Here is an 18,006-nt window from a genome sequence, read left to right as displayed (position 1 = left end):
TTGAGGGCGGTCTGGAGGAACTGTGAAGTTAAGAACTTGAAGTTCTCCTGCTGGTTCAACATCATGCAGGAAGTCGGTGGTCTCAAAATTGTCTTCGACTTGATCGCAGACCTTTACTCGAGCTCTTGCAGCGCTCAACTTCTTCACTTCCTCTAGATGTTTAAGCTTTCTACGCTTGTCTTGCGTTGCCTGTTGTCTGGCTAGGTTCTCAGATTCAAATTGTGTCAGCCGCTGTTTTCCTTCAGCCTCTAGCCTTTGAAGTTCTATCGCTTCCCTTTCTTGTTCATCCAACACTGCCAAAATGTCCTTGGATGCGGCAGCTTCAGCTGCAGCCTCATTTCTTTTGACTGAGTGGATGCTAAGTGGATAGAACCACATTTTGATCGACGAGACGGTGGCCTTGATAGAAAACCTGTTGAGTCTAGGATCAAGCCAACATCGGGCCAAGGTTCTTCCTCCTCATCTGATGTATGCCCTTTAAGTTGCCTTTCTGCCTTTTGAATGATAAATCCTGAAAGCGAAATGCACGTGTCAACTCTGCATCGGAGGTTTGGTTCAGGAGTTTTCATTCTACGTAACTCTTCATAAATGACCTGTACATCAGAACAGGTGCCTTTCATGTTCTCAATCAGCTCATTTAATTCGTCCTCGGAGGCCGAATCAGTCAATATTTCCTTGCCTATTCTTGCATGATACTTCCACTTCTCATGGATGATCCTGTACCGACGTTGTACACTCTTCAGCCTTTCTTCTTTAAGTTATTTTCCTTTCTCTGTTAGGGATCGGGTTCTTTCACTTCTTCGTAGCCTTTCCACTTCTTCTGCAGACTCTGTGTCTGTCGCGTCGGGTTGAGCAGGTGATTTGGTAATTTCACGGCATGTCTCAGTGTTTGTGTCTGACATTTACAGATGGATGTGGTATATGTGTCTCAACTATTGAGCTTGAATTGGATTTATATTAGGATATGGGTGAATGTAGGCTACAGTAGGCCTAAATGTGATTAGCCAGGAAGGTTAATAATTGCATGAATTCCCTAACTGTGTGAAGACTAGGTGGGTAGCCTAACTTCTAACTTCTAAATATAAACGTCAGTATTGCATCAAGATAACTATCAGCATTTCAACTTAGCTAGACTTCAAGTTGACTTCAATTTCAAAATAAGATTGAAAATTACTTTGGTACAAATAAACTTAGTATAAACCTTAATCACAGAATGAATATGCATATAATGCATTAAATCACATATCACTTCACATAATAAAATAATTTCACATCAGTGGAGGTACCCTTTAAACTTAGCTTAAATTGCCCTTTAAGCTTGGCTAACACCACTTTTCATAAAACACTCATCTTAATTTCAATGTATGATTATCTTTTATCTTTACACAAAACATGTTCACTCGCTTATGGAGTTAAGTTTCCCCTTAAATCTCGTAACACGTAACAACCACAAACACCAGCACATTCGATTTATCCCCAAACATGTAGGCTAAGCACAGTATGTAAGATTCATAGAGCTGAGTCCTTAGTTGCAATTTCCAAGTAGAACCACTTCTCATCCCACCTTAACTTGAATGTTGTGGTAGAGTGCTTTTGGCCTGAAAAGTTACGCTTTCAACACAGTCCAATCACCGTTGCTTGCAGTCGCTAAGCCAACAATGTCATGGGCTTTGCTTATCTGATCTGCTGGATCTTCGTTGCGTCGTTACCCGCGGCGGTCTTGTTGTCTCTCCTACCCGTGTTGAGCAGGCGAGTTCTCACTGTAGCTCTCTTCACGACAACAGACACAGGTTGGTTCCTTGAAACGGGCGTTTATTGCCTTGCACGTCTTTTTCTCCGATGCATCCACGTCACGCCTTGAGAACTCGTTGGCTGCTTGTCCTGAAAAGAGGTTCTTGAGTCCTTAAAGTCCCTTGAAAGTCCCTTTACTGTCTTTCTTAGCCTCTGCCATCAACAATTATGACTCAGACTAAGATCTGCTCAAGTTAGATTGCACACAGTCAATTAACAAATTCCGTAGCAGTAACACAACAGAGAACGTTAGTTCCAGGATGGAACATAAAAACACAAACAATGGCCTAATGTTAATTTACCTGTTACATCACATTTAAATTGTTATCTATACATCAATAAATCATTTATTTATTTACTACATCAAATAAACCATGAATTATGTATTAATCATCCATCGTGAACACAGCATCTATGTAACACCACTTTATGGAGAAACTAATGACAGTCCAGATCTCGACTTGAAGTCGACTGTTATGCTAGATCTGGCAACAAGGTGTATGATTTCTGCGTCAGTAAGAAACATAAAGCTGTGAAGTCCCGCCAAACTGTTGTGACCTCGTTTTGCGGAACTTCTCAAGCCTTACCATAAAGTTTCCACCTTGATAAAGGATAGGCCTACCCTAGTCGACGGCGTTCAAATAAAGATGAAAATCTGCCCTAATCACAATAGAGTACTTGAAGTGTACTGTCAATGGGATCACTACGGCATTTGTTAACAGAGATGGGCAGTATTTTTGTCTGTTACATATATTTTAACAACTGAGTATTTAGTCATTTCTGTTTTCGGATGAACCAGTGGTAGTAGTTGGAGAACCCTAGGAACCATTGTAGTTCCTTTACGGTGGTAGGTTTGGGCCAGTTAAGCATGGCCGTGACTTTGCCTTCGTCCATGTTGACCCCTCCTGGTGTCAGCACGAACCCTAGGAAGGTTACCGTAGTAACGTGAAAGGCCTCTTCTCAGCCTTTCCATAAAGATGGTGGTCCTGTTGTTGTTGGAGGACTCGTTGGGCATGCTGTACGTGTTCTGCAAGGGAGTGAGAGTAGATCAAGATATCGTCAATGTACACAATGATGAACTGGTTGATCATGTCCAGGAAAACTTCATTCATGAAGGACTGGAAGACTGCGGGAGCATTGGTGAGCCGTAGGGCATAACCAGGTATTCCTAGTAACCCCTAGCGGTGATGAACCCGGCTTCTACTCATCCCCACTTTGGATACGGACAAGGTTGTAAGCACTACGTAGGTCCAGTTTGGAGTAGATGGTAGCCTGTCCAACATGTTCTAGTGCGGCCGGAATCAGAGGAAGAGGGAAGCGATTCTTGATGGTAAGGTCATTGAGGGGTCGGTAATCTATGTAGGGACAGAGACTACCATCCTTTTTCCTCACAAAAAAGGAACTGGATGCAGCTGGAGACGTGGATGGATGGATGAATCCCATGTCGAGGGCGTGTCCATAGCCTCATTCTCTGGGATGGACAAGGGGTAGATCCAACCCTTAGGGGGCGATGCCCCAGGAAGGAGGTCAATCGCGCAGTCCTCTAGGCGATGAGAGGGCAGAATGGACACCTTTTTCTTGCTGAAGACACTCAGAAACTGGGCATATACAGGTGGGATGTGGGTTGGAATGGCAGACTCCGATCCTTCTATAGAGGTGGCTCGACAGGGTAGACTGAAGCAGTTCTTAAAACAGGCGGGAGACCATGACAGCAGTTCCCCTTGTCGCCAGGAGATGGCAGGGTCATGAAGGCTTAGCCAGGGGTGACCGAGGATGAGGGGTTCTTTAGGTGAAGACAACATCATTCACTGAATGACTTCGGAGTGAACGAGGCCAATCTGAAGGGTGATACATTCGGTCATGCGAGTCACAAGACCAGTTCCGAGAGGTTGTCCGTCCAGCGCATTAATCCTAAAGGGAGGATTAACAGGGATTAGTTTGACTCTTAACTGTTGTACCAATTGTTCGTCAATGACATTTCCTGCCCCCCCATTTCCTGACCCCATTAGCAGAAAGAAGAGCTGGGATACCAAACTGCCTTTTGGTAATATTGAAAAATGTAGAGGTGCTTACCCGAGCGGAAGTGGAGGGGTTGTGTTCACCCCTTCGTGGGGGCCGAATCGGACAGCTAGTGAGTCGGTAGTTACTCTCCACAATAGAGGCACAGGTTTTCATGTAACCTCGTCACTCGGCAGGCGTGAGAGGGGCGTGGCCGAGTTGCATGGGTTCGGGGCTATTGGACCATGGTGGACGAGAGAAGGGCGTGGAAGACTCGCAGGCAATGGGCGACTGTATAGGTTTGCGGTCCACCAATGGATATGGACATCCGGATGTATTGGTTGAGGTCCGTTAAATCTCCTCTGCAGCCAATCTCCTCTACCCCTCCGGTAGACTGTAAGGAGAGCTGGTTCACTCCATCCACTGGCGGGCAGCCTTGGTGCGGAACTCAAGGGCATACTCAGTGGTGGACCGATGGCCCTGTCGCAGCTCACATAACAGGTCCCCGGTGTGACGACCTGAAACTGAATGGTCGAACACTTCCTTGAAGAGGGCGTGGAAACGTGATTCAGAGGACAGATCCACAGGGCTGTGACCCAATCCAGAGCTTTGCCTGTGAGTAGGGAGATGACGAAGTCCACCCTGTCTTTGTCAGAGGTGAAGTCAGCGGGGTGAAGGTCTATGTACAGGTTACACTGCATGAGAAATCCTTGATATTTCCCTGGGGAGCCGTCGTATTTACTAGGCATGGATATAGGGGAGGATGAACGAGAGGAGGCGGTGACACCGGATATCGGTGAAGCAGGAATGGACTGGCGAAGGAGGTCGCAGAGTTCATCGATCCATTCCTCTTGTCGGGCTAGACGTAGCTGCAGCTCCGCTGAATCCATCTGTCGTTTTTAGTAAGGGATTCTGTACTGAACACGATAGGAGACAGAGAGCTGGTTTCAAGCGCAGAGCGCAGCAGGTGTTTATTGAAAGGGACCATAGGAGGCAGATAGCTGGGTCCAGGGGCAGGCAGAAGGTCATACACAGTAGGGCCAAAATGGCAAAAACTATCATACCCAGGAGGAGAGCAGGATAGGACCAACCAGCGCTCCGAATGAAGTGTCTCAAAACAAACAATACCTCACAGTGATGGGATGCAAGGAACTGAACTAAATAGTGTGGGATGATGACATGCAGGTGTTTGAACAGGTGATTAGAATTCCGGTGATTGGGATCTGGAGAGTGAACTGGAAAGTGGGTTGCGTTCTGGTGATCTAAGTGTTTGGGAGTGTGAGTTGGACACAGACGTTACAGGACTGAACTACACTCCTATGTATTTTGTAACAAGATACTTTTGAGAACTGTAATTTACATTTTCAAAATACTTTTCTATACAATTTTTTTTATATTGGTTCACAATTTTGTGGCCCCCTTTCAGCCTGCATTGGCAGCAGAAGTCTGATGACACCATGGTGTGAAAAGACGGTCTGCTAAATGAACTATTGCAAAGCATGCTGAGTATTACTCTGCTCCCCGACCCCGAAACAAGGACAATAGTTATACCCAGTGTGCTTTGCAGGTAATTTTGGTATGTTTATTTTCACATTACATTTAGGTCATTTAGGAGACACTCTTACCAAGACTGACTTACAGTCAGTGCATTCAACTAAGGTGGATAAACAACAACATATCACAGTCATAGCAAGTAAAACATCTCTGTAACCGTTACTGAGAATGTTGTTGCTGTTCGAGCCAACTACTTGCAAATTTATTTCTGTATTTTAAAATACAAAATATATGTATGTTAATTAAATACATTTCAAAATACAAGTATTTTGTAGTTTATTTTGACACATTGATCTTTATGGTATTTTGTTATTGTATTTTATAATTTTTTACCAACCCCTGTCTCTTACTTGTGCACCATGGATCAACACCATGGACAAATGGTTGTTGTAGCAGCAGGTCGGGCTGTGCAACAAGTGAGAATAGAACAAATTAGATCTTTATCTCATGACTTCCATGCTGGTTGTCCCTGTTATCATCTTTTTTTCTTCTCCAATTTCGATTTTTTTTGCCTGTGTATTTTGTGAGTGGCTTTTCATATGATTTTGTAAAGATGATATGAATTTCATTTAAAGCACCACCTCACAGGTCATGTTAAGAGTTCTGTCGCTTGTCTCTGTGTGTGACTCTACTACAAATTAAGTGAATAACATAGGTTAAAATGTCATCTGATTGATACTGTCTGGTGTGTACATGTGACAAAAACATTGATAAGAGAGAACTCTGTATTTTTGGGTTGTGCACAAGAGAGCCCTTTTGGCACACTTTGGGTGTAGTGCATTGCAATACAATCATGGTTGTTGAGGTGAAGGATTCAATTGAAGCCTTTACGGGAGGAAGCTCCATCACGGTTGTTGACATGAAGGATTAAGTTGAAACATTAGCAGGGGTGAATGACATTAAGTGAAACTCCAATTGAACAGTTCTCTTCATTTTATGAACTGAGCAGGAGCAAAGGACCTTCGGTGAAGTTCCACATGGTAAAATTCTCTGTTCATTTCTTGAGCAGAGTGGGGGTGACAGACTCTGGTGAAGCCCTTTCTGACAGATTGTTCGGTTAATTTTTGTACGTTTTGATGGAACTCTATATGATAGATACACTTTTTGTTTATTTCATACAGTTGAAGTTGGAAGTTTACATACACCGTAGCCAAATACATTTAAACTCAGTTTTCACAATTCTTGACATTTAATCCGAGTAAAAATTCTCTGTCTTAGGTTAGTTAGGATCACCACTTTATTTTAAGAATGTGAAATGTCAGAATAATAGTATAGAGAGTGATTTATTTCAGCTTTTATTTCTTTCATCACATTCCCAGTGGGTCAGAAGTTTACATACACTCAATTAGTATTTGGTAGCATTGCCTTTAAATTGTTTACCTTGGTTCAAACGTTTCAGGTAGCCTTCCACAATCTTCCCACAATAAGTTGGGTGAATTTTGGCCCATTCCTCCTGACAGAGCTGGTGTAACTGAGTCAGGTTTGTAGGCCTCCTTGCTCGCACACGCTTTTTCAGTTCTGCCCACAAATTTTCTCTGGGATTAAGGTCAGGGCTTTGTGATGGCCACTCCAATACCTTGACTTTGTTGTCCTTAAGCCATTTTGCTACAACTTTGGAAGTATGCTTGGGGTCATTGTCCATTTGGAAGACTGATTTGCGACCAAGCTTTAACTTCCTGACTGATGTTGCTTCAATATATCCACATAAATTTCCTTCCTCATGATGCCATCTATTTTGTGAAGTGCACCAGTCCCTCCTGCAGCAAAGCACCCCCACAACATGATGCTGCCACTCCCGACCTTCAACGTTGGGATGGTGTTCTTCGGCTTGCAAGCCTCCCCCTTTTTCCTCCAAACATAATGATGGTCATTATGGCCAAACAGTTCTATTTTTGTTTCATCAGTCCAGAGGACATTTCTCCAAAAAGTATGATTTTTGTCCCCATGTGCAGTTGCAAATTGTAGTCTGACTTTTTTTTCCGGTTTTGTAGAAATGACTTCTTCCTTGCTGAACGTCCTTTCAGGTTAAGTGGATATAGGACTCGTTTTACTGTGGATATAGATATTTTTGTAGCTGTTTCCTCCAGCATCTTCACAGGGTCCTTTGCTGTTGTTCTGGGATTGATTTGCACTTTTTGCACCAAAGTATGTTCATCTCTAGGAGACAGAACACTTCTCCTTCCTGAGCAGTATGACGGCTGCGTGGTCCCATGGTGTTTATACTTGTGTACTATTGTTTGTATAGATGAACGTGGTACCTTCAGGCATTTGGAAATTGCTCCCAAGGATGAACCGGATTTAAGAAGGTCTAGAATTTTTTTCTGAGGTCTTGGCTGATTTCTTTTGATTTTCCCATGATGTCAAGCAAAGAGGAACTGAGTTTGAAGGTAGGCCTTGAAATACATCCACAGGTACACTTCCAATTGACTCAAATGATGTCAATTAGCCTATCAGATGCTTCTAAAGCCATGACATCATTTTCTGGAATTTTCCAAGCTGTTTAAAGTGTAAACTTCTGACCCACTGGAATTGTGATACAGTGAATTATAAGTGAAATAATCTGTTTGTAAACAATTGTTGGAAAAATGACTTGTGTCATGCACAAAGTAGATGTCCTAACCGACTTGCCAAAACTATAGTTTGTTAACAAGAAATTTGTGGAGTGGTTTATAAATAAGTTTTAATGACTCCAACCTAAGTGTATGTAAAATTCAGACTTCACCTGTATAAGCAGGATAGCGAAAGGGTATGCATGAGCCGGCTATGTGTAATTGAGTGAGTGTGTGACTCATGTGGTTTTAAGAGCAGCACTGGGGCTCGCGAAAAAGATATGTGACGCTGTCTATAGTGATAGACAGTAGCCCTAATGTTAAAGTGATTCCTCCAGAGAGTTTGATGACCTGGGTTGACCGCCACGAAAGATTTTTAGAATAGGCCTAAATTGAAATGGAGATGACGGCCAGTGCCGAGTGCTTAAAAGTAACGTATATTTGTTCATCCTGAAGGAAATATTCAAAAATTATATCCAACAAAAAAGGGTTTAACCCAAGGTAGAGGTTTTAACATAGGCCATGAGTTCTGTGAATCTTATCTATCAGTTGAAGTTGAGTTAGTAGGGAGTGTTGACAGTATGGTTCATAGTATGAATGTCACGCCCTGACCTTAGAGAGCCTTTTTATTCTCTATTTTGGTTAGGTCAGGGTGTGACTAGGGTGGGTACTCTAGTTTTTGTATTTCTATGTTGGCCTGGTATGGTTCCCAATCAGAGACAGCTGTCTATCGTTGTCTCTGATTGGGTATTATATTTAGGCAGCCTTTTCCCACCTGTTTGTTGTGGGATCTTGTCTATGTCTAGTTGCCTGCGAGCACCACATTAGCTTCACGTTTCGTTTTGCGCTTTATTGTTTTCTGGGCGTTTCACTCGAATAAAGATGATGAAACCATTCCACGCTGCACCTTGGTCCGATCATTACAACAATGTTTGTGACAGAAGATCCCACCACCCCAGGATCAAGCAGCGTGCCCAGGAGGAGCAGACATCCTGGGGGGGTATATTGGACGGGACGGGATCCTGGACGTGGGAGGAAATCCTAGTCGGAAAGGATCGCCTTCCATGGGAGCAGACGGAAGCAGCGAGGGAAGGACAGCAACAACGTCAGGGTTCGCGGCCACAAAGTAAGCCCAAAGGACAGTCCCCCAAAAAAATTCTGGGGGGGGCGCACGGGGTGGTCGGCGGGGCCGAGGGGTGAACCACAGACAACCTGGGAGGAGGTAGAGAGGTGGTCGGTTGACCCAGGGAGAGTGCCAGAGCCAGCCTGGGAGTCAATGGAAAAGTGCGAGGAGGGATACAGGAGAATGGAGTTGGCGAGGAGTATGCGGCAACGCAGGCGTTTGGAGGAGCGTGTCACCAGTCTGGTGCAATCTGTGCCGGTCCCACGCATCAGGCCTCCAGTGCGCCTCCCCAGTCCGGTACATCCTGTGTCTCCTCCTCGCACTCGCCCTGAAGTACGTGTCCCCAGTCCGGTACGTCCTGTGCCTGCTCCCTGCACTCACCCTGATGTACGCCTCCACAGCCCAGTACGTCCTGTGCTAGCTCCCCGCACTTGCCGTGCGAAGGGTGTCATCTGTCCAGGACACGTTGTGCCAGCTCTACGCTCCAGACCTCCAGTGCACCTCCACGGCCCAGTACGTCCTGTGCCGGTTTTACACACCGTGTCTCCAGTGCGCCTCCACAGCCCAGTGCGTCCTGTGCCAGCCCCCCGCACTTGCCGTGCAAAGGTTGTTATCTGTCCAGGACACATTGTGCCAGCTCTACACTCCAGACCTCCAGTGCGCCTCCACAGCCCGGTACGCCCTGTGCCAGCTCCACGCACCAGGTCTCCAGCGACAGTTCCCAGTCCAGAGCTTCCGGCGACGGTTCCCAGTCCAGAGCTTCCGGCGACAGTTCCCAGTCCAGAGCTTCCGGCGACGTTTCCCAGTCCAGAGCTTCCGGCGACGTTTCCCAGTCCGGAACCTCCGGCGACGTTTCACAGTCCGGAACCTCCGGCGACGTTTCACAGTCCGGAACCTCCGGCGACGATCTGTGGTCGGGAGCCTCTGGCGACGGTTCCCGGTCCGGAACCTTCTGCGACGATTTACGGTCAGGAGCCTTCTGCGGCAATCTACGGTCCGGAGCCTCCGGCGACAATCCACGGTCTGGTTCCTCCGGCAACGATCCACGGGCAAGTTCCTCCAGCGACGATCTACGGTCCGGAGCCTTCTGCGATGATCTACGGTCCGGAGTCCCTGGCGACGATCCACGGTCCGGAGCCTTCGGCGACGATCCACGGTCCGGTTCCTCCGGCGACGATCCACGGTCCGGAGCCTCAGGCGACGATCCACGGTCCGGTTCCATGGAAGCGGAGGGATCCGCGAGTGGAGTGGGGTCTTCGTCCCGAACCGGAGCCGCCACCGAGGCTAGATGCCCACCCAGACCCTCCCCCATAGAGTCAGGATTTGCGGCCGGAGTCTGCACCTTTGGGGGGGTACTGTCACGCCCTGACCTTAGAGAGCCTTTTTATTCTCTATTTTGGTTAGGTCAGAGTGTGACTAGGGTGGGTACTCTAGCTTTTGTATTTCTATGTTGGCCTGGTATGGTTCCCAATCAGAGAAAGCTGTCTGTCGTTGTCTCTGATTGGGGATCATATTTAGGCAGCCTTTTCCCACCTGTTTGTTGTGGGATCTTGCCTATGTCTAGTTGCCTGCGAGCACTACATTAGCTTCACGTTTCGTTTTGCGCTTTATTGTTTTCTGGGCGTTTCACTCGAATAAAGATGATGAAACCATTCCACACTGCACCTTGGTCCGTCTCTACACACAATTGTGACAATGAATGTGTTATTAGTAGCTTGTAGCAAGCACTCAGATAATGCAATAGAGTGGTAATCTGAAACTAGTGTGTTAAAGATAAACAAACAGATGGGCTGCTTCTGGACCTGATATTTGTGGAAAATTTGCAAAGCACTATAAATTTGTCTCGTTCTCCTAACATACAAATCACATGAGAATCGAAGGTAATTTCCATTCCGTTCCCCCTCCACCACATCTATGTTAAACATAAGCTTCCTGTGGACTCGTAGATAAGCCTCCACCAGTGAAAGTGAGTGGTAGCCTACTCGCCTACTCGCTTAACTCAAACAGGCTGTAAGAGAAAATAGACCGCACAGCTAAGAATAGCAATAAATACATAAGATCGTCAACCTGGCTGACATGATGTTCTAATTATTATTAAATAAAATGATAATTTCGTGCTAAATATAATCTACTTCCATTACATGAAACCACTGTCAAAGACTGAATCAAGTAGATGTTTTTTGTAGAATGAGGACTCCGAACCAAAAGAGCTGATAAACTGGCACCCCCGGATGGGTAAATAACAGATTTCATATTTTGACTATTGATTCTCCCAGGGACAGGAAGTATAGACCGCAAGCCGTACGTCAAATGCAACAGGCCTTGACGATAAGATGAGACTAGTGGAAAGAACTCTGGGATGGTTTCAACTTTAGTAAGTGTTATCGAGGTGTCCTGCAGTGCCAGGTGCAGCAAGCTCGATTAAAAAAGGGAATCGAGGTACAAAATTAAGGCCTCCCAAGATAGGAAGACAGCATATACAAACTAATTCAGAAAAAGGCGGAATTAAAATGTTTGATTAAGATTTTGAAGATTGAGCATAGTGAAAATGAACTAAAAGTTTATTTTCTCTTCCAGGACTGATGGAATGTCCACTACCAAGTATTCTGATGAGTTTAACAAGGATTTTGTATCTCACCTTTTGAAATTCTTCCAGAGGCACGCCACCTTGGGAGAACAAGTTAGGTACCAGAAACCGGCTGTTAAAGGAGCTCCAAATGTAGTAAGGCCTGGCCATTTGTTTGTAATTGTTTTGGGATTGCCAAAATGGTTTATTTGCAGTAGTGGGTTGATTGTTGATTGTGGGGGTCTTCACACTGGGGGAAGAAATGTAGCAATCTTGATTTGAAAGAAATGCATTGAGATATGTGTATGTACCAATCCCAGTTTTCCCATTTAAATGAAATGAATGAAATAAATATTAATAAACATATGCTAACTTTACATCTCTCCAAGAATTACAAGTATATCTGATAAATAAATATGAATACATGCAGCATAACAGATATAATTTCTTACCTGGTCCATTTGAATGACAATGTTGTAAAATTCTCACATCCCCTAAGACCATCAAATAAAGCCATGGGCTTTTTCTCCACATACTGTATTGTGTATCTAACTCAGGCAAAAAGAAATCCTGTTCCCCGGTCCAAAAATTGTTCTAGCCTACAGCACATTTTCTATATTAGCGGGTTAGGGTGGAGCGCAGGCATCAGATTTTCAGTTTATCACATATTGTCAGGCAGTTGCAGATGGGTTATTAGCAATTGGGGGCGGGTGCGGCTGAACAAATAGCTGACCAGCGCAGCAGTAGTGTGGGCTATCAAGATGGCCTCTGACTGGCAAGAACTCACAGGGGGTGTGGCCCAGGGAACACTGTTAGGTTCATTGATCTTCCTTGCAGTTATTGACAGTGCTGCCAGAGACAATGACAATCGCTGGAAATATATATTAATGATTTAAATTTAATCCATAATTGTACTGTGGATAATATCTCCACACCAAAAGCAAACTTAACTGGTCTATAAGAATAGGTCCATAGAAGTGACATGGCCCTAAACCCTTTCAAATGCAAGATCCTGTTGGTAACATTTATGAAAAACTCGCCCCCTTCATGTCCCCTTATGATAGATGAGAAAAATCTGCAAGTCTATGAAAGTGTGTCATTGTGCGTTTTTTCATGTCCATGGGCGTGACCATGGACCAAACATTGTGCCTGGACTTTACTATCGTCCTGTTCAAGTCCCCCTTCAGAGACTGGTTACCCGCCTGTCGAGGACAAGTGTCAGGCAGATCCACCCGAAGAACCCACCTTCTCTCTATTCCACAGGCCAAGACTGAGAGATATTAAAAGTGACCCATACTCTACCTATGCAATTTAATCAACAAAAGTATTTCCGACTCATTAATTAATGCCATGAATTTTACTTGTGATTGCAACTTGAACGTGCTTTTGTGTATGCATTGTAATGTACAGTGCATTCGGAAAGTATTCAGACCCCTTGACTTTTTCCATATTTTGTTACGTTACAGCCTTATTCTAAAATGGTTTGAATTGTATTTTTTTCTTCATCAATCTACACACAATACCCCATAATGACAAAGCAAAAACTGTTTTTTAGAAATGTTTGCAAATGTATAAAACAATCTTAAATATCACATTTACAAAAGTATTCAGACCCTTTACTCAGTACTTTGTTGAGGCACGTTTGGCAGCGATTACAGCCTTGAGTCTTCTTGGGTATGACGCTACAAGCTTGGCACACCTGTATTTCGGGAGTGTCTCCCATTCTTCTCTGCCAATCCTCTCAAGCTCTGTCAGGTTGGATGGGGAGCGTCGCTGCATAGCAATTTTCAGGTCTCTCCAGAAATGTTAGATCTGGGCCACTCAAGAACATTCAGAGACTTGTCCCAAAGCCACTCCTGTGTTGTCTTGGGTGTGTGTTTAGGTTCGTTGTTCTGTTGGAAGGTGAAGCTTCGCCCCAGTCTGAGGTCCTGAGTGCTCTGGAGCAGGTTTTCATCAAGGATCCTTCTGTACTTTGCTCCGTTCATCTTTCCTTCGATCCTGACTAGTCTCCCAGTCCCTGCTGCTGAAAAACATCCATGATGTTGCCATCACCATGCTTCAACGTAGGGATGGTGCCAGGTTTCCTCCAGACATGATGCTTAGCATTCAGGCCACAGTGTTCAATCTTGGCTTCATCAGACCAGAGAATCTTTTTTCTCATGGTCTAAGAGTCCTTTAGGTGCCTTTCTGCAAACTCCTAGCGGGCTGTCATGTAGTGGCTTTCGTCTGGCCCCTCTACCATAAAGGTCTGATTGGTGGAGTGCTGAGGAGATGGTTGTCCTTCTGGGAGGTTCTCCCATCTCCACAGAGGAACTCTGGAGCTCTGTCAGAGTGACCATCGGGTTCTTGGTCACCTCCCTGACTAAGGCCCTTTTCCCCCGATTGCTCAGTTTGGCTGGGCAGCCAGCTCTAGGAAGAGTCTTGGTGGTTCCAAACTTCTTCCATTTAAGAATGATGGAGGCCACTGTGTTCTTGGGATATTCAATGCTGCAGAAATGTTATAGTACCGACAGTTCATTCAACCTCATGGCTTGGTTTCTTCTCTGAAATGCACTGTCAACTGTGGGACCTTATATAGAGAGGTGTGGGCCTATCCAAATCATGTCCAATCAATTGAATTTACCACATGTGGACTCCAATCAAGGATGATCAATGGAAACAGGATGGACCTGAGCTCAATTTCGAGTCTGATAGCAAAGGGTCTGAATACTTATGTAAATAAGGTATTTCTGGGTTTTTTTTGTAATACATTTGCAAAAATGTCTAAAAACTGTTTTTGCTTTGTCATTATGGGGTATTGTGTGTAGATTGATGAAGATCTTGATTTTATTTTATCAATTTTAGAATAAGGCTGTAACGTAACAAAATGTGGAAAAAGTCAAGTGGTCTGAATACTTTCCAAATGGACTGTATTTCAGTGTTGTTGACTGCCATGTGGATATCAGTAAAAACTTAAACTCTAACTTTTATTAAATGTAATGTCAAACACATTTTTATATGTTAAATCACTTACTAAATACAGCTATGAATACCTATAACCACACTATCCCAGCAATCACAGCAATGCAATCACAGTTCATAAACGAGCATGTTTTGTTATTATAATCATATGCTATACAACAAAAGCTGAAATGTATAAATATAATGTTTAAATCAATGAAAAGCTAGTAAAATGCAAAGCACGATCTGATTTTGAGTTATTTCTACCATGTTATGTATCTATGCTTGAATTTACCACTCGTTTCAGCATGGATGTGGCTTGTGTTGAAATGAACACCAGATGACAGTATTGTAAACCCCTAGAGATTTCTAAAAGGCTGTGACTCACACAGAGCCTTTAGAAAATAGACCCCAATTATCCTATGGATCCAATTGTCTCAGACAATTTGTGGCCAAGGTAACTTTTCAAGTCAGTCCACTTCTGTATTTTCATATGACAGCATGTCATTAATTATTTATGAAGCAAGACTGTCCTTCCTGCTCTGTGTACACTGAAAACTTTCAACTATCATAGTTTCAAGTATTCTAGTTAATCATGTCAGCCGTTTCATTGTGTGCTTGTATCTTATTTAGTAGGCCTAGCCTATGAGTGCAAAAGTAGGATAGGACTCATGATTAATAGGCACATAAGGCCTACTACACTGTAGACTATTACATAATAGGGTAATAGGCTAATAATAATAAAATATATTTTAAAAAATGAGTGCATTGAAATGACCATTCATGATTAGAACTAAAATAGTTGCCATATACAAACACCGATTCACTCATTATGATTTTTGAAACAATGTATCAAGCTTAAAAACACGGTAACATTACTGTGGGTCTTCGCTGCGGACAAGCTCACAAAATAATGTGCTCTCTGATTGGTTTTTATCACTGTCAGTAACCTAAAGTTAACGCCCCATTTCCTCAATACTATCCTATTGCGCCATTGATATCGTGAAGTGGGAGAGGTCGTTTTTTTCTAGCCGGCGTGCCCACTATAAAGCTCCACGTCTGGCTACAACAGCCGAGGACGTCTATACATACTTGTTCATGTACGGGCGGGTGGAGCAAGGAACATAATCAAGAAAGAGTTTGCACAGGTCAGTATTTGTTTTGTTCAAGACTTACCGTTTATTTTGGCGTTCTCAGTTTTCTGTAAATATGGCAAGGTCAAGTAGATACTATACAAGATTTTACAGGAAGCGCTACCGGTTAAATGTATAACGTCTTGCTGTTTGTTCCCTTCATTGCGGGAAAATGTTTGTTTCTGATAGCCTACGTTATCTTCGTTTTTAGTGTCGACATTCTGTTCTATGTGTCATTGGCATCCCAAACCATAGCCTACTCTGGTACGCAGTAGTCAGATTAAGCCTTTAAGCCCTGTGTTTATGAAGTGGCTCTTCATTCTGTTCATGTCTCCATTTACTGTTGTGTAGCCACGCTTATTTTACCAGCTGATAATGTCATACGCAGACAATAGTGGTGCATGCCTGTTGCTGCGTTCTTAGTAGGCTGATGTGATGGCCTATTATTTAGTAGGCCTTTCTATTAGGGTGGCTGTATTCTGTTGACCAAAGGCCTTTGTTTATAGCTCTGGGATGCAATATTCTTTCCTTTTGTCTCATGGCTTCAATGTTTCTATTTCCAGTGACACTTGGATCATCAGTCAGCCTTAACATCAAACTTTACCTTACTCCACCTGTTTCCTGCAAATCCAAGTCTTGCCAAAACCTCCACAATGATGCAAATAAGCAGTGACCCGGCCAGCAACAAGAACTCCCTCCTCAATGTGATGCACCGCTTCATCGCTGCAACCAACAACATGGATGAGACCATCATGGTACCCAGCCTGTTACGGGATGTGCCCCTGGAGGTGCAGGAGAGCCAGCAGGTTGAGATGGTGGAGAACGAGCCTCCTTACCCTAACAAGCAGATGGACATGTATGAGCACTACCTCCTCCTCAAGTCCATCAAGAACGACATGGAGTGGGGCCTGCTGAAGCGGGAGATGAGCGGTGGGGCCAGCTTCCTGGAAATGGCTGTCAAGCAAGAGGAGCAGCAGTTGATCATTGGGGAGCTCCCTGGTGAAGAGGGCTCTGATCTGGAAGGCCAGTTCCACTACCACCTCAGGGGACTGTTTGGCGTCCTGTCAAAACTCACAGTGCAAGCAGACCACCTTACCAACCGCTACAAGAGGGAGATCGGAGGTGGTAACTTCATGAGATAGGGTCACTTTTGACTGACCTTGGACTGCTGGACTCACAAACACAAAGTGGTGTTATCGGAGACTTAGTGCAACTGACCAGGGACCGGTGTACTGACCAGGGCCTGGCTTCCCAGGAGCATCTTAATGCTTACTTAATTGTTAGGACCATAGGATCCTATGGTTCTAATGATGAACTTAGCCTAAAGATTCTTTTGGGATACCGGGCCCTGAGCTACTTGACTTTCAATCCTGACTTGAGTAGTGACACGCCACCCCCCTCTCTCGTCCCTTGCTTCCCAAAGCTCCACTAATCATACATTTAAACCAATCTGATTGACACCTGCACATGTTCCTGAATGTTTTAAGGTCACGTCTGCTTTGTTGAACTGTGCATTGTACGTTTATCAGAGTTGACATTTCATGCTTATTGGCTGTGTACAGAGTTGTTGGTATCGTATTTGGAGTCTTGTTGAATCATGGCTCTGGTAGGTAGATGACCGTCAGTCTTCATTTCAAGTCCAACCATTGGATGTGGATTCGCGTGTATGTCAATGGAACTGGGTGTCTGTATGCCATGTCTTTTGTAAATGTCTCTTTAAAAAGAAAAAAAAAGGTTGACTGCAGGAGTATTTAGAATGCTGGTTGTTCTGTCCCTCCTTAAAATGTAAAGCACACTTTAGCATCTGGGCTTGTTTTTTAACGGCCTTTTATAAAAAAAAAAAATAATAATTACGTATTCATGTCTCTGTAGCACTCCTGATGAAACATACCGTGCCTTGAATTTTTATAACTCATTCAAGTCCTGCTCCGATGCCCATCTTGTCCACGGTGTCTGATGGGTATGAAAAATGTCAACCTACCCCTTTTTTTTTTTTGGAGTGACGGTATTGTAACGCTTCCTTTCTGTCTTGTCCTTGGTTATTTCAATTTTTATATTGCGCACAAATGCAGTACAACTAAATAAAGAATTAAACTCCTGTTTGTATTCAGCTGAAATTTGTGCTGCTAATGTCTTTATGTCAAGGAGCGGTATTGACTAGAATTGTTAAGGCTCAATGGATATGTTATTTTCATTCTAGTAGTTTCGTCCCTGGTTTAGTTTCTGTCTATATAGCATAGGCTCTTGCTTGGTCTGCATTCCAAATGTTACTTGCTGATGTTTGTGGCAGATTCCTGTTAAGACTAGAAGGTGACTTTGACATGCTATAACATGAGCACTGATTTCTGTATG

At 44.0% G+C, this 18,006-nt stretch overlaps 1 protein-coding gene across 1 annotated transcript; it reads left to right on the top strand.

Moving 5' to 3' along the window:
* Positions 1-15,561: 15,561 nt before the first annotated feature.
* Positions 15,562-17,764, top strand: LOC115173256 (mid1-interacting protein 1-like). The gene is made up of 2 exons (XM_029731176.1): positions 15,562-15,669; positions 16,218-17,764. Exon 2 carries the CDS (start codon positions 16,308-16,310, stop codon positions 16,794-16,796), a length of 489 nt encoding a protein of 162 aa, XP_029587036.1. The 5' UTR covers positions 15,562-15,669; positions 16,218-16,307; the 3' UTR covers positions 16,797-17,764.
* Positions 17,765-18,006: the final 242 nt, after the last annotated feature.

The sequence above is a fragment of the Salmo trutta genome, chromosome 3 (assembly GCF_901001165.1).
Source record: "Salmo trutta chromosome 3, fSalTru1.1, whole genome shotgun sequence".
NCBI lineage: Eukaryota > Metazoa > Chordata > Actinopteri > Salmoniformes > Salmonidae > Salmo > Salmo trutta.
The sequence above is the reverse complement of the archived record's forward strand: the minus strand, read 5'-3'. Positions and strand labels throughout refer to the sequence as shown.

Coding starts and splice junctions, on each gene's coding strand:
- LOC115173256 (XM_029731176.1), top strand. CDS start 16,308: ATGATGCAAATAAGCAGTGACCCGGCCAGCAACAAGAACTCCCTCCTC.